At 36.9% G+C, this 13215-nt stretch overlaps 1 protein-coding gene across 2 annotated transcripts in view; it reads left to right on the top strand.

The window, feature by feature from the left end:
- The window catches only part of LOC124405131, an 89909-nt gene extending 77161 nt beyond the window's left edge, over positions 1 to 12748 (top strand). For both annotated transcript variants that reach the window (XM_046879784.1, XM_046879783.1), the window contains 4 exons: positions 3763 to 3879; positions 8288 to 8358; positions 11270 to 11548; positions 12529 to 12748. In XM_046879784.1, the coding sequence (XP_046735740.1) occupies positions 3807 to 3879; positions 8288 to 8358; positions 11270 to 11548; positions 12529 to 12639 (534 nt within the window). In that variant the 5' untranslated portion in view covers positions 3763 to 3806 and the 3' untranslated portion in view covers positions 12640 to 12748. The remainder of the gene's footprint in view (positions 1 to 3762; positions 3880 to 8287; positions 8359 to 11269; positions 11549 to 12528) is intronic.
- The last annotated feature ends 467 nt before the right edge of the window (positions 12749 to 13215 follow it).

Here is a 13215-nt window from a genome sequence, read left to right as displayed (position 1 = left end):
TTTTGGTCCTGCAGTATTCGGATGAGAATGGACGCGAGTTCCGGCAGCGACCCTCCCGCCCATTCAAATTAAGTTACTCATTTATACCGGGCACTTTGTTAAAATCCGAAACGGCCTCCTACATGCACGTGCCCGAACGGCCGAGAGAGATAAGCGAACCTCGACCGGGTCAATCCTGATCCGGAATCCTCGGAATGAAACTTTTCGCATCGGAAAATGTTCGACTCAGGGGAATAAAGTAAATCTGGTTAATTTCACCCCAGTTGGAAAGACATTTTCAACTCTTTCAGTCACAGTGGGATGCTAGTATCTCACTTAAAAAATTTGCATGCTCTAGCCGTATCACAGTTTAGTATTAATTCTGACTTCATATTTGTGATTAGTTGCTCCAAAAACCCCTGAGTAACAAGTTTTGGCCACAATCATCCGATTTTTATTGTTTTTGTCGGTTTTACATCTGCCATATTGGATTTAGAAACGATCAAATGATCAGTGATCCCAAAAAAATCTCGGATAACTAAATTCAGGCGAAATTATTACGAGGATCGAAGAATTGATTCTCAATTAGTTTATAAAAAAACAATATTTTTCCGATTTTTACATTTCCAAACTTTTATTGTCCGCAAATGTTGATAATTTTACAGTCTGTCCAAATCTTTTCACTCGAAAACTTTCAGCTACCCTTGAATTTCTGTTTTGTTTTTTAACCACATTTCTACTCTCACCCCGCAACCGATCACTTTTTGGATACCTAAATAAAACGGTGAATGATTTGGAAAATATGAAGTCTGACTTAAACCCCTCAAAGTTTTCAAACATGGCTTTCGATAAAAATCCCTGCTTTCACCTGGAATGAAAATCTCAAAGATCATACTACTGAAGTTGATTCGAGGACCGACCGAGTGCCTCTTGGTTCGATGTCAAAGATGCGGGGTGAATAAGTCAGGCCTTAAACACTAATCGATTTGTGGATTTTAAAAGCCATTCTGGCAGACAGGTTTGTAAATATCGGAGAAGATTTGAAGATCTTCCACCCGAGTGGAGATAATCAAGGGCGGTAGCGACTGACGCGATCTGCACTGATGATACAAAGTCGTTGGAATCGTGGATAACTTCAACCCCTATATAGAAAATCAGACACGCCGCATTACCCGGCCGTTTTACTACACTCGTTTGATTTTTTTTTTCTTTTTTTCTTCTTTTTCTCTCTTCTTGTCAAAGAGTGAGAACGAAGAGAAGGAACAAAAGGAAAAGCGTGAAGTAAAACTCGAAAATGATCGGGATCGAAAAATGACGGATTACCGCCCCTCCCTGTCAGTCAGAGATAAAAGCTTCCGGTTATCCAATTCCCCGTGTTAAAGTCACCTGCGCTCAACTGTCGTTTCGATTACAGAGAGATACGTATCTGGCCTCCCCTGCGTCCTCTATTCACATCACGTGATTATTTATAAGCGGATACAACAGAAGGGTTCTGTTTCTTTTTTTGACGATTTTTTCATCCCTTAAAAAAGAACCGAAACAAATAATGAACGAAAGAGCGTAGAATCGATGCGTAATTTTTCGGCATTTTTTCAATACACAGTGTCTTTTGAGGGATGAAATAAAATAAAAACATTACAGAAGTTTCGAAGAGGGGATAGCGATTGTAATTGTTGAAAGTTTACAATTTACTGACACACTGAGTTTCACAGTCAAATATTCGAGTATTGGAATAGCTAGAATAATTCGGATAACCCAAATAATTAGAATATCTTGAATAATTAGAATAGCTCGAATAAGTCAAATAGTTCGAATAATTAAGAGTAGTTAGAATTATTCGAATTGTTTGGTGGTTAGACGACTCAAAGCCCTCAAGAATCACTGAACGTTATTTTACGCTAAACGTTAATAACGATTTCATAATTAGTTAAGGGGATCGGTAAACAGTTGAACCGAAAAGCAAGTTATTCGAAACATTCGAGTCATCTTAAAAATTTGAATTACTCGAGAAATTCGTATTAATTGAAGATTCGAATTATTTGAAAAGTTCGAAATACTCTACAAAGTCGAATCATTCAAAGACTCACGTTATTCGTGGTTTTAAAGATTTCTTCTATTTTCATTCATCCTTAAAAAAGAAATGGTAAAAATATCAAGAAGTTGTTTCGGAGTAACAATAAATTTGGGGATCACATCCAGGACTCCCTAGGATTATTGCGAAGGAGGGCTGGACACCCTGATCATCTCCGCACAATGCAATGACGTAACTTGGGGTAATTAATTACGGTGAAAACGTGTTTGCTCATCGTGTACCGTATAAAGCGTGGACCATCTAACCGTATACTTATTGCATAGCGTAATCAAAATTCCTCGAGTTCCGCACTGTACGCTGTCGTCAAAGGATAATTACAGCAGTCTGAGTGTACGCGCATCCTGCCTTCTGCGTGAAATATTTATAGTCCTGCAAAGCATGCCGGGTAAACTGGCGATATTACATCCACAGTCTTGCCACAAGATGAGCATAAGTCGTTAGAAGAAAAAAATATTGTTGCTATTTTTGTTCCGCTCCGTTTTAACAAAAAATGCTTCCTAATTTCTGCGTCCCTGTAATCTTGCAGAACGGAAGGAATAGATATCGCATAATTCTTCTCGAAAAAATTTCACCGCAACAATACAAATTCAACGTCAAAAATTAGTCTGTTTAAAGAGAAAAATTCGAGAAGCGTCGTTTCCCCGATCTGAATTCATCGGCAATTTTCCCAAATATATCCGCATCGATCGATCGCTGACTCACGACGAAACTGCGGTAACAATAATTGGCACCAACGATTGTTTCCCTCCGGACAATAATTGGTTGATTTGGGTACGGAATCAGTCGGGCATACACGAGAGATACATACTGCGCTGTAATCTCGGGTGTATAAGGTATACGTAAATCCGAGGGGTGAATATTCGCGAAATTCGTTAATTTCCTCACCGGTGTGAGGTCCTACGATGGCTCCCGTTACGGCTCGTCTCGATCGATTACCTACCCCCGAAGCGGATCCTGCAGAGCACACCGAAAGTTGAATCCTTATCGGTAGTCAGGCATCCTGGTAAGAAGATCTATGGCTTTCGCCGCTTTCCTGCAGCCTCGTGTGCTGCCGTAGACTTTATAAAGGGATTTATCCTCTAGCACTTCCCTCCGGCCAAAACCCTTCCTATGTAAGTACGGATTTGTGAGATCCTATTTCAATAATGCATCCTTCAATTCCCCGCTCCGAATAATTGATCAGAGAAAAATTTCGGAAATTAGAATCACACGGGTGTTCGCACCCTAGAAGTTTATCGCGAAATTTACTGTCTGAAGGAACTTGGTTTTGTATGATTAATATTAAACAAATTTTTGACCTCACTCGAACAAAATCTTAACCAAATATCATGAATTTATTAGAAACGCGTTTCCCTGCAATCGGTATTTCAAAATGGCGATAAGCCAAAGTCTTTTAAAGCGATTACTTTGCGCCAGTATCGAAAACTTCTGATGAAATTTAAGAAATAACTTTTTGCTATCTTATCACGTATTCGAGAATTTTTTCAGAATTTTCCAACAACGAAGTTCAAATTTATGCGGTTTTAAAATCGCGAGGTGGAATAATGGCTACCGTCAATTCGGAATACATTCAAACGCGTACTTTCTGACCAAGAAGTTGGAACCTTGGCAGATTTTTGCCACTGATACGAGAATCGAGACGTCTGAAAGCAGCCGAACAACATATTTTACTGAAAAATATTCTGTTTCAGCGTTGAGCCTGCTCTGCGTGAGGTCGTCGTCGGGCAGCACCGCGATGCTGGAGGCCCCACCGGGCAGCCACGAGGATCTGGTCGAGGCTGCTAGAATACCGTGCACACAGCCATCGGGTGAGTACATAAATTTGGATAATTTTTCTAGTAAAAAAGCTATTCGATTTTCGTTATATGATTTTTAGCCGGTTTATAAGCGGTCGTCCGCTCGTGCCGCAGCCATTTTTAAACGGATCAGCTTATAAAACGAACTTTCGAGCTTTTGACAGTGAAGTTAGAGTCCTGCAACGCTGTGTAGTTAAATCCGGTACACAATTTGCGGCTTTGGGAAGACTTTAGTATCCACCTATACGCCCGTGTTCACGCGTACACAGAGTGCATACACACGGCACAAACGACGCGAAAATCTACTCGCGGATTACGCCGCGAGCACTGCGATTCCAGAAGCGGTATATCTGCTCAGGCGACGGAAGCTGGAGCAACGAAGCGAGGCTTTGTTAGCTGTGTGTTTAAATGCAAGATTAGCCATGACGCCTGTAAACTTTATTATCGAGGCTAATTCGTTGGGCGAATAACTCACCCCTGTTGTCATTAAAAGATATTTGAATTCTGCATTCATTTCGATTTTATAACTTCATCATCGTTTCGAGCCGAAAACTTTCCTACGTATTTTAAATAATCAAATCTTTGCAATTATCTAATCAGTCATAAATTCGCTCCAACTCGACGTTCCTGCAAGGTTCAATTAACAAATTATGGATGCTGAATTCAACTCTTAATTTTAATCAGTTTCAGTCTGATTACACCCAAGTTAATGGAATAAGTTGAAACAGTTCTGAATCTCATTTCTCTTTCGGAGAGACAAGTCTTGGTACCCGAGTTTCGATTCTTCTCCTCCTTATTTTTCAAACAGGCAACAATTGAAAAAAGCTACAAATATCTGTTCAACGCGTGTAAAAGAACTTCGTTAAATAGTAGCAAATGGCTGTGACAGCGATTTTCGAATTGTGCGTTAGGAATACCGATCTCCGGTTGTGCAAGAAATTATCAAATAATCTCGCTTCCACTCTGAAATTAAAACTTGGAATTTATTCCCACCATTTGTCCCGACGCTTCGGGTTAGGAAGAAGTGGCAACCAGCCAACGCCTCGCGTCGTAATTCACCAACGACGTGTGTACACCACATACGTATCTACAAATATACACCTATATAGTACATGCCCATTGTATGTGCTGAACAGTCGCCCTATTGATTTTTAAACAATTTATAAGCTTACTCCAGAAAAGGTACGAATTTTATTTCTTCTCCTCTTTCGTTCGATACCTAGATTTATTGTTCGATTGATTAAAATACATATATTTTCTCAGTAGTACGCAATCAACGTCTGTGTTTAATAATTTGCTTTTTCAAATTCATATCAACGACATAAATCAGCGAAAATTTTTTTTCACATCTCTTAATCTTTTCCACAAACAAAATTCCAGTATTTTCATCGTTTTCCGTCCTAACCGTTCAAGATTTATGATTTAATCACATATTTCGAGGTTCATATAATTTTGGGCAGAGAAAAAGAAATGAAAACGACAAAATAAAACTGAACAAGAAAAAGAAGAGTAGGAGGATACAGCGATAATAATCACAAGGGTGTGTATAATAATTGCGGAGAGAAAAAAAGGTGGAAAAAAAAAATGAAAACCGAATAAATAAGTGAAAAAAAAAAAAAAAAAAAAAATGGGGGTGCGGTAGCCTTCGATTCTAATTGAAACGTCACTTGAGATTGTATGGACGGATTCGGGGATCGTTAGGCCTTAAATTACCGTAGAAATTAACCTGCAGCTCGCCTTCGCTATGAGCGCGTGGCGATGAATATTCATATCACACGAACCGTACGAGAAGGGGGTTGAGAATGTGTCGAGAGTGGAGAAACAGGGTCGAAGGAAGTGCGCCACGTTTGACGTAACGTGAGAGAAAAAAAGAAGGGATAAAAATTCTCGCAGTTTTTTTTTTTTCATTATTATTATTATTTTTTATTTATTTTTTTTTTTTCTTCTTCTCTCTTTGGCAGAACGAGAAGGTGTAAAAAGAACAAATTCATTCTCCCCGCTCTGGTGCAGAAGCACTTTATGCGGACGTATATTGAAAAATGTAGCTCCATTCTAGTCGTGATGCACCCATAACGTATATATAATGTATACATGTACATACATATGTATGCATATGCATTTGCGTAGGTGGTTACCCGTGTACCACCTTCTACTTTATCCCTTAGAGGGAGGGGGGGGGGGGGGGGGAGGAGGGGAGGGAGAGGGTGTCTCGTGAAAGTAAAAACTTTTCCTTCGCCAGCAAGAGGATTTATCGGACGGTGCCGCGCAGGGATGAAAATCATGTCGCCTACCCTGAAGCTGAAAGTCGATGGTGAATAAAAAAACACAAAAAAAGTTGGTGTATTTTTCACCCCCTTTTTTTCTCTCTTCTCTTTTCATTCCACTCGTTCTTCTTCTTTCTTTTTATTATATTACTATTCTTATCATACGAAAAGGGGGAACAAAGTTTGGTCATTAAACGCCCCGAGCTGAGTTTCCGTCACGACGACGATACACGCTGCAGTACGTCCAGAAGAAAAGATTCTTTTATTATATTTTTCACTTCTTTTAAACACCGCGAAACTTGCCAGCGGATTCAAAAAGTTTCACTTCTGTTCACTGGATCGTTCGGTTTAATCGGCACATCATCCGTGCGAGTCTCTCTCTCTCTCTCTCTCTCTCTCTCTCCCTCCACTATCTCTATTTCCATCCGAATGCACGTCGAAATAATTAGCACACGAATATACCTATATAGGCGTAGCCTACCGCAGCGGTTTATTTCAACGAGAGAATTCACCCTTTCCGGTTCCCTTCGTCATTAGGCTTATAAATTTCAAACTATTTAATTCTTTGGAATTACCCAAGTTCCGTCTAACTTGGATTGTGTGCTATATATATATATATATATATATATATATGTATATACATAAGTTTATAGGTATGTATATTCTTACCTTCAGATGGAAGGTAAAAGTTTTTATTGGGTCTAGGAACCGCTTCTTGGGTTTACTGTTGGGTCGGAAAGAGAAAAAGAGAGAGAAGGCGAATGACGAAATCCAATGTTCATTTTCAATAATTTCTTATTCCAATCTGGAATAATTAATAAAAATTGGGGCTGATTTCAGTAAAGTAAGTTTTTGAAATACTTTTTCAAAACGTTCGTCTCGTCATTTTTTCTGAGAAATTTATATATAAACATGTATGAGACTGTCTCCCAATCGATCCATTTTTTTTTTGATATGTTGTTGTTCTAACTCTGAAAAATTTGTCTAAATTTTTCTGGATTTTTTCAACTAACTCTTTCAGAGTAATGTATTTTTTTTTTTTAATAATTCAATAATTTTATTTGACAAACAGCGTGACTCGAGCAAAACTAATCAAAATCTCTCAACATCTCACAATTCCTCATTTCACTCGAGTCGAGTTTCTACTAATTTCAATAACATCTGTTAGTAAATGAAAGAAGAAGAAGAAGAAAAGAAAGAAAAAAAAGTATCGACCTGGGAAAGCAAAAATTGAGCATTGCCTTCACAAATGAAAAAGCAGAAGTATCAAAATATTTTCAATATCTTGTTATATACGATTCCAACATTACAATTCGTGATTAAATCGTATCGAAAGTTACTCAGTGAATCTATAGAGTGTACGAAAATGGCAAGAAAATTGACAATTTTATTCAAATATAACAGCACATAACAACGTGATGTCGAATAGCGATAATTTCTCCAGGTTTAAAATGGGTAATAGTCTCGAATCTAATGGCCCAAGGAGATGAGAATGAGGGCAGACGGGAGGGAAGATGGCGACAATAACTCTTGGACCGTTCTTCGTTCGATGGTCATTGACCCAGGAACGATATACATACAGTTTGTCGTCGTTTCATGAATTATTTAACGACAGTTAAGTACCTCTCAGTGTATTTGCTTCCAAACCGAGCCGAACCCTGCGACCGTCTCACTCGATTTCACCCCTATCGACCTGAAACTCGCGCTGAGCTCAGCTACGCCAGCTGCGATCAACCGAAACCTATCAAATTGTCCCTCGGACTGGTCTCTTTCACTCACGAACAGTATAATCGAGATTTTTCTCGTTTTTTTTTTTACAATTTGATTTTACAAAAACAGTGGAAAAAGAGTTTCAGCTTTGGTTGGGTTGAAACTGTTATCTTGGAGCTTTGAAAATCGCATCGAATAACCCAAGGAAAAAGAAACTGAAAAACTGGCTGCCATTTTTATTTCCGAATGCGGTTATTAGTCTTTAAACGAAACTGACAGAACAATATATAAATTCAAAAACAAAGTTCACGTCTCAAAAATCAGAAGAAAAATAATCAAGATTTTTTTCACTGATATACAAAATTGATTGAGTCTTATGATGAATAATTATGGAATGATAAATCATTGAATCTCACAAATAATGAAGAAATTTATTCTGATTTCAGATCTCGACGCGATGTTGTACGGCTACACAAACAGTGTTTACGTGCTGGATCATACACAGGAATCGTTGCCGGTAGGTGATTAGAATTTCTTTAATTAACTCTGCTGAAAATTCATTTTTCAATTATATATTAAGTCAGGATCGGACATTTTCTTGGTACAAATTTTCTCCACGTAAAGCATTTTTTTTTTTTTCACGACTTTACGGTTAAAATAAGCATGTGTGTACGTGTATAGGTAACACATGATCATATTTCGGTAATTGGTATAAAATTGGTAATAATTACAATTGAAATTAATTATTCTGACGCGGATATCACGGATTTTCCGTTAAAACTGTAGAATGCGTTTATACGCGAAATACATATATGTATAGATATATATATATATATATGTGTGTGTGCAAATTGGTAATCAATTTGCGTATGCATGCTACGTTACATAACTGAGTGTGTGTGCATGTGCGTGTATGCAGACATATTTGTATCGCTATTAACTGTACGCTGGGTTTTAATTGAATGAAATTCAATTATAAATTTAATTGAAACTCGTAAAATCTGTGTATGTAACGTAGAATATTAGGATCGGAGTATAATAACACGACAGCAAATGCAGGATTGTTTCAATTTTACCGAAACACAATGCGTGGCTTGACAATATAATGCAGTTACACGTAATAACCAGCCTCAAGTTTACGCCCACGATAATTAATACATACACGCTTTTATTAAAGGGGTTGTTGTTGAGCAAAATTTTCTAATCAAATTTCAAATTGCATATGTGATGCAAAGTTTTGAAAAATGGCTGGAAATTCGGAAGGAAAAAATTAAACTAAAGGAAATAATTTGTGTATAAGTAATTTAATTGTTGTAATTTAAGTTCAGATGAGACTAATTCTATAAGAAATTTATCCAATTTATATTCTTCAATTTTTATGATGATGTTTAAAGGTTATAGAAAAGTAAGCATGAAATTTTAATCTCAGAAATCTCGTATTATAATGAAATCTATGTAACATGACGCGATCAAAATCTTTGATACAATTTCTTTTTGCATCTCGCACAAGGAAGGAGCAATTAATTAACTTCTTGACTTCTAATAAAGTATGAATAAAACGCGACGAGAATCTAATGCTTGTAACATAGATCAGCTTAAACTTGCAAAAAATAAAAATATATTTTCACATATTTTCAAATCTCTTTCGAAAGACTTTAATATTTTCGCGACACCTCAAATCGTCGTTCCAGAATCTAATTTCCATCAAAATCCAGTTTCTTTCACCTTCTTTTCAAATAATTACGAAATAACGCAGATTCTGCCTCGTCGTTAAACTACTAGGCTTGCTTTTTTCGGGAGGCGTCGATTAGTTGGCCGTAGCAATTAGCTTTGGAATCCCAGGATCATTCGTTTATCTTGAATCAACGTCCGGGGTCGCCGTGATCACTTGCTGGTTGGGATTCGCGTATCCGTTATGCAAATAGAGTGACATTAGCGCAAGAAATACAAGTGTTCATCGAGACAGCAATCGCTTTAATTACCAATTAAACAGTTAACCGCTTCTCGTTATTTCAAACTGTAAGGGAATCGCCGAATTTGTTGAGTCAAACTAACGGCCTCGATTAATAATCCAACTACTTCATATAAAAGCAGGAAAAATTACTTTGGCAGAAAATTTTTTTTCACAAATTTTCAAATAACTTATTACGAACTATTCAAATTCATATTCACTTGAGAATTCATAACTAACAATTGTATTATTAGTTCTGAGTAATTTCAGTTCTGGTAGATTGTAAAAAAAAATGTTGACCATTTTTCTTAAAACTTTTATTTTTTTAATTTTTCAAAATAATTTTTTTCACAAAATTTTTCTACAGTTAAATTCATCGCGAGATTCACTTTAGAATAATATTAGTCTTGGAATAATTTCACCGTTCGCGGAGCGTCTGGACGACAGGAAACCGAACAAAGTCGGTATAAACAGAAGTTGGGAGAGAATGAAAACCTCTCTGGAAAATTACTTCCAGGACAGAAAAGCAGGGCTAGATATACAGTTTGACGGACGCAGCGACGAATTAGTGCAAACTCTTTTCGCGTTTTTCCCCTCACACGTGCGGCGTTTTGTTTTATACTTTCCTCTGCACCAATCCTTGTACGCTTTTGCCCGTAGCTCCGTTGTAATTTTCAAATCTGGAAGAAAACCACTTTCACTCTCTCTCTTTCTCTTTCTCCCTTTTCTTCGGCAAAAATTTTTTGCATAATTATTATACCCGCTACGGTAATAAATAATAAATTCTTAAATTCAACTTGATAACAATGTTATAAAATTTTTTAATTTAAGTATTAAAGAGTTTTTTTTTTTTTTTTGAGCACATGTTCAATTTGAGGGTTACGTATTGAGCGAGATGGAAATTATTTTATAAATTGCATCGTAAAATAAATTATAAGTCGTAATTATTTATAAATTCTTTAATTTATCCACAACTGCTGGGTAGTTTTTTAAATTATTATGAAATTCAGTCTTAGAAATTGCGGAAAAATTGACGCACGTTCTGGGAAAACTTTTCATACTGCATCCTTAAAAGTAACAATCCTAATAAGTCAATTTTCATGCATTATATGTGATTCTCTGTCAACGTTAGAGGAATTTTTTTTTCTCAAACAATTAGTAAACGGTGAAAAAACACGTTAAAATTTCAGTAAAAATATATCTGAAGTCCGGGCGTTAATTTAAACAGAAACTCACAAACTATTATCGTTAAATGATGAATTTTTCAATTCGTGGTTTCGTTTAAGGGGACGTTCGTAAATTGAAGCACATGAAGATGAATTGTGAGTTTCTTCTTCTTCATCATCGCAAAATTAATGAAAAGTTGATTCTAGTCCGGTGAAATAAATAATTAGGGAAATGAGAGAAATGAGCGGTTTTTGAATTGACTGTAAATTAAATGATAAAAATGACGAACGTCGTTAATTACTGATCGCAGGACATGGACATGCTGCAGCTCTTCGCATCGCCGGCGGGAAGAGCGTTGATGGTGAACGAAAGCCAGCCGAAGGGTTCGATGCTGACTTCCTGTCTGTCGCGAGAATCGTCGTCGAGGTCGAAGAACAGCTGCAGACGAGCATCGGGAACGGGAACCGTAAGCGCCCCGGCATCTCCTCCTCGACACCGGAAGTCCAGCGCCGAACTTTACAAAGAAGCGGCGGAAATACTCGGACTCACGTGCTCGCTGACTGACAGCTGTCGATGCATTGACTGCCAGGTGAAAAGAGGGGGAGAAATTTTGGAAAAAATTGAGGGACAATTTCGGGGTGCAGGGTGTAGAAGTGTAGAAGGATCAAGTTGCGGAAGTGTCATTGTAATAGCGTATTTCCAAAACTTTGACAGTTAGTCTGGATTTTACAGAATTTTTAGTTGTAGAGATATGAAATGTAGGAATCCAAAATGGAGAAACTATGGATTGGATAATATTTATGGGGTGGAGGTAGAAATGTAGAAAGATCAGAGAATATATAGTAGAGTTATAATGTGGACCCTTGAAAATGTGAAAATCTGTTTCATAGAGTTTTTTGAATTTCGAAAGTTCAAATTTAGTGTGGTTAGATTGTAGAAATCTGATTTATATTAAATCGTCAGACTGAATAAGTAGAATTGTGACGATTCTGTGGTTTGGTTTTCTGCACTCTACACTCTATGTTTTGACTCCTCCGTCTTTCGACTTTCCACATTTCGATATCTTATGAAATACATTTTTGCGACATTGAAAATTCCACATTTGGCACTTCTACTCTTTGAGCTTTCTACATTTCACCCTGATTGTATGCTTGAAGTAGGGGTGAAAAACTAGAATAACCGATAGACAGAATGACCAAAATATCAAATTTTCAAAGAGGCAAAAATCTGATTTTTGGATCAATGAAAATGTGCAGGAAAGTCCAAGTATAGAAAATTAAAAATAAAAAAATTTCAAATAGAAAGATCAAATCGTAGAACGGAAAATCCAAAATCTGCTGTATACGATTCTATATTATCGAGACGAATTTTGTCGATTCTACATTTTGACTGCGGTATAATTTTTCTTCTTTACACTTCGACTTTGAACATTTTTGAATTCTGCAAATTAAATTTTCGCTTCTTCAAAAACTCGATATTCACACTCCATCGACTTTCCGATCTTTCTAGACTCTTACCCCCACCTGTTATTTTCTTAATTTTTCGTTTCTCATCATTTTTCATTCGCAGAGCAACTACTTTGACTGCGAGGAGGATTACGGTGACACGAGAACGGAAGTCGCCGCTGGCACGCCGATTCTTCACGCTCTTTCGCATCCGCTTACCTGTACTATTCAGTAACCTGTATATGTATATATTTATATAACATTACACAGAAAATTTATTATTGCAATTTACCCACATTATGATATGTATACCGTTTATCCCGATTACCTTCACGGCAAAAGCTGTAGCTGCAAGCATGCATTACCCGAAAACGGAATTAAGATGCGGAAAAAATAAATTAACAATCCATTGGCCTAAGGAGATTATTCACGGAAATTTGTTTTTATTTTGGTTTGCAAATTAAAACTGATAAAAAAAATTCAGTTTCTTCAAAAGACTATATTTTTCATTCTTCTTATCTTTATTCGACAATTTATTTAAACAACCAGTTATCTGATCCTGTTAACGAGAAATGAAATGCTCAGCTTTTGCGGTGAACCTAGTTGACTAGCATCTTTCACAGTTTATATACCTACTTATACATACACGTAAATATTAATCTAAACCCCTCAGCAGACTCGAGATGAATGAATAATTAATTGATCATATACTTGCAGTTAACGTTAATGTTTATATTACTACAAGAAAAATCGTCAAAGGTGTATGACTAGGGTAAACAAAAAAAAAAAAAAAACGTGCGCGTAAATTGTA

Source organism: Diprion similis, chromosome 4 (assembly GCF_021155765.1).
Source record: "Diprion similis isolate iyDipSimi1 chromosome 4, iyDipSimi1.1, whole genome shotgun sequence".
NCBI lineage: Eukaryota > Metazoa > Arthropoda > Insecta > Hymenoptera > Diprionidae > Diprion > Diprion similis.
Note: the sequence above shows the minus strand (reverse complement) of the source record. Positions and strands in the feature narration are given on the sequence as shown.